The 3,460-nt window shown below is 37.7% G+C and overlaps 1 protein-coding gene across 1 annotated transcript in view; it reads left to right on the plus strand.

The window, feature by feature from the left end:
• Positions 1–3,089, plus strand: part of LOC126405425 (uncharacterized) — a 6,167-nt gene extending 3,078 nt beyond the window's left edge. The window contains exons 2-6 of the mRNA XM_050069155.1: positions 986–1,399; positions 1,444–1,703; positions 2,338–2,383; positions 2,476–2,567; positions 2,927–3,089. Coding sequence (XP_049925112.1) covers positions 1,358–1,399; positions 1,444–1,703; positions 2,338–2,383; positions 2,476–2,567; positions 2,927–3,089 — 603 coding nt within the window. The 5' untranslated portion in view covers positions 986–1,357. The remainder of the gene's footprint in view (positions 1–985; positions 1,400–1,443; positions 1,704–2,337; positions 2,384–2,475; positions 2,568–2,926) is intronic.
• The last annotated feature ends 371 nt before the right edge of the window (positions 3,090–3,460 follow it).

The following is a 3,460-nucleotide window of genomic DNA, read 5'->3' on the forward strand; positions in this document are numbered from 1 at the left end:
CCCACCAGTCCTCCCATTAGCTGGTCTACTCTCCTTGCTTTACCTGTATTTGGCCCAGCCTGCTTACCAGAAGCTGCATTCATCAGCTCCTCTTTGACTGAACGATCCCATTTCCCATATTTTTCCATACTTCTTACTAAAATGAAACATAGTTAATTTCTGAGTATTTATTCTTTGGACTGCGCTCCTTAAACAACTGTTATAGACCACTGTGGCCAGCTGCATCCCAGAATTACTATGTTTCCATTCGCTCGTCTATTTTTTCATACAGGCTGGGGTTGTCACAAGAACCGATACTTTGGTACCAAGTAGATGTCGAGACCCAAAAAATTCGTCGGTACCTGGGTACCAAGTAGATGTCGAGACCCAAAAAATTCGTCGGTACCTGCATTTTCGGTACCGTGATTACCAGATATACAACTTTACCCTCTGCGCGCCTCGTCGAGTCCTGTTGGGACTTATACGGGCAGTACATGCGCGCGAGTCAGTGCGGCTACAGTCGAGCTCGCAGCCCGTTTATGTGAACACGGAGTTTAACCTGAGTTTGTTGTGCAATCATTTTAATGCAGGCATTGGATTTTGAACTATTCAAGTATCTGATGAAGCTGTTGTTATTACAAATTGTACTTTTCAAACATCAGCTGTTACAGTCATGGATTTGCTTTTCTATTGTTCATTTTCTGTTTTGTTTTTCTCTCCTAGGAACAACTGCTTAATCATCTTTTAGAAGACTTCGCTCTCGATTGGAACATATTGNTGAACACGGAGTTTAACCTGAGTTTATTGTGCAATCATTTTAATGCAGGCATTGGATTTTGAACTATTCAAGTATCTGATGAAGCTGTTGTTATTACAAATTGCACTTTTCAAACATCAGCTGTTACAGTCATGGATTTGCTTTTCTATTGTTAATTTTCTATTTTGTTTTTCTCTCCTAGGAACAACTGCTTAATCATCTTTTTTCTATTTTGTTTTTCTCTCCTAGGAACAACTGCTTAATCATCTTTTAGAAAGACTTCGCTCTCAATTGGAACATATTGTGGAACGCATGCCTCTGGACCTGGACTTCTTAGAGTTCACTTGCACACAAGAACTTGTGTTCTTAAATGCTGTATCCAGTCAAGTGACTGTTTGTCCAGCTATTTTAGATGCACTGACACAGCTACACAGTCTCATCAATTTGGAAAATGACAAAAGGGAGCAACACATTGCAGTTGTGCAGTTTGAGCAAGGACCAGCAGGGTGACAGCGGATGACCATATCCCCAGACTACCTTAGCAAACTTCTGGAACTTAATTTGTCTGTTCCATGTATTGCTAAACTCTTGGGGGTGTCCAGACGTACAGTATACTGACGCATGGCTGAGTCTGATCTCTCAGTAAAGGCACTCTACAGCCCAATGACAGATGATGAGTTAGATCAGTGTGTGAGAGAGATTAAATCATGACAGATGATGAGTTAGATCAGTGTGTGAGAGAGATTAAATCTAGGCAGCCTAACTCTGGATATCGGATGATGAAGGGCCTCCTGCAAGCCAGAGGACTGAGGGTGCAGTATAACCGTGTCAGAGCCTCCATGCACCGCGTTGACACCATTGGTGTCATAAACCGAATGGTCCATGTTGGGTGTCTAGCTAGACGGATCTATTCAGTACCCGGACCCCAGGCTTTGTGGCACATTGATACGAACCATAAATTGATTCGGTAAATTCATATTTAGCAATCTTTTTCACGAAATGTCTGAGTTTCAAGGGTGTTTTTTTAAAGTACATAGTTGTTATTAGGGCTGCAACTAACAATTATTTTCATTATCGGTTAATTTGGTGATTATTGTAACGATTAATCAATTAGTTGTTTGGTCAATAAAATTGAAAAAATGTTGAGAAATGTCAATCAGTGTTTCCCAAACTACAAGATGATGTTGTCAAAGTGTTGTTTTGTCCACAAACCAAAGAAATATTCAGTTTATTGTCATAAAGGAACAAAGAAACCAGAAATATTCAGATTTAACAAGCTTAAAAAAGAGAATTTTGACTTTTTTTCTTAAAAAAACTACTCAAACCAATTATTTGAATCAAATCAAAATAGTTGACGAGTAATTTAATAATTTATTATTGTTTGATTAATCAATTAATTGTTGCAGCTCTTGTTATCAGTATCCACACATTTTTATACTGCTTCTGTTACTATATATGTGCCATAACAGCTAACCTCTCATAATGGCATACACTTTGTCTATTACATTCAGCAACTGTGTGTTGAACCTTTTTTTTTCTTTCTTTTATTTAACTTGCAGTATGTTGTGTGCAGTTGACAAATTCATTTTTCACTCTTTCAGCTACAACATTGTTGTCTTCGGAGGCATTGATGGTTTTTCTCGTAAGGTTAGCACAATTGTTTGGACAAAGTGCACATATTTCTATAATTATTAAATACTTGAGTGCCCCATAGACATGTAATTTTATTTGTGCTGCAGATAATGTATCTTGGTGCAGCCTCAAACAACATGGCCTCAACCACCCTGGCATTCTTCCAGGAATCTGTCGACAAGTTTGGTGTTCCTCTCAGGTGAATGAATATTATAAACTAGGATATTTTACACTATAACAGTACTAACTGTATAACTATGTGTATGGAAAATGAGTTGTATGGTGGGAAAAATACCAGGTCAAAGATAAACACTGTTCATAACACTTATGTGGCTATATAAAACCTATATGTATTATCCCTGTTTCCTACCTTTTAGTTAGAGAGACTTTGAATAGGGAAATAGAATTATTAACAAGTTAGTTTTATTTTATTTCAGAATTTTGCTCTCAGATGCTTCAACCACTCTTATTGCACTGTTGTATTAATCAACCAATAAACTGTAACCAACTTTTCATATACAGTATATGGTATTTGAAAGTGTTTTGTGTCTCCTTTAGGGTACATGGAGATCAGGGAGTTGAAAACGTAGACGTTGCCCGCTTCGGAGATCAGGGAGTTGAAAACGTAGACGTTGCCCGCTTCATGTTTACAGTCCGTGGCACTGGAAGGAGCAGCTTTATATCTGGCAAGAGTGTTCACAACCAACGGTTTGTTCAGTAGAATAGATACTGCTAATTGGAAGTTGCCCCCTCACTGATACCATGTAGTGATACTATGTTAGCACACAGCTGCTAGAAGGAGTACCATGATGTACTATTATTTGTCATATTTGCATATGGTGCAATAACATGCAGTATGCATGAAACAAGATCCAATTCTAAATATTAGAATTAGATATTATTTGTATAGCCCGTTTTCACAAACAGTACCATGATGTACTGTTATTTGTCACATTTGCATATGGTGCAATAACATGCAGTATGCATGAAACAAGATCTAATTCTAAATATTAGAATTAGATATTATTTGTATAGCCCGTTTTTACAAACAGTTTGTTTCAAAGGGCTTTACATGGCATCATAACAACATCC

The sequence above is a fragment of the Epinephelus moara genome, chromosome 18 (assembly GCF_006386435.1).
Source record: "Epinephelus moara isolate mb chromosome 18, YSFRI_EMoa_1.0, whole genome shotgun sequence".
Classification (NCBI taxonomy): Eukaryota; Metazoa; Chordata; class Actinopteri; order Perciformes; family Serranidae; genus Epinephelus; species Epinephelus moara.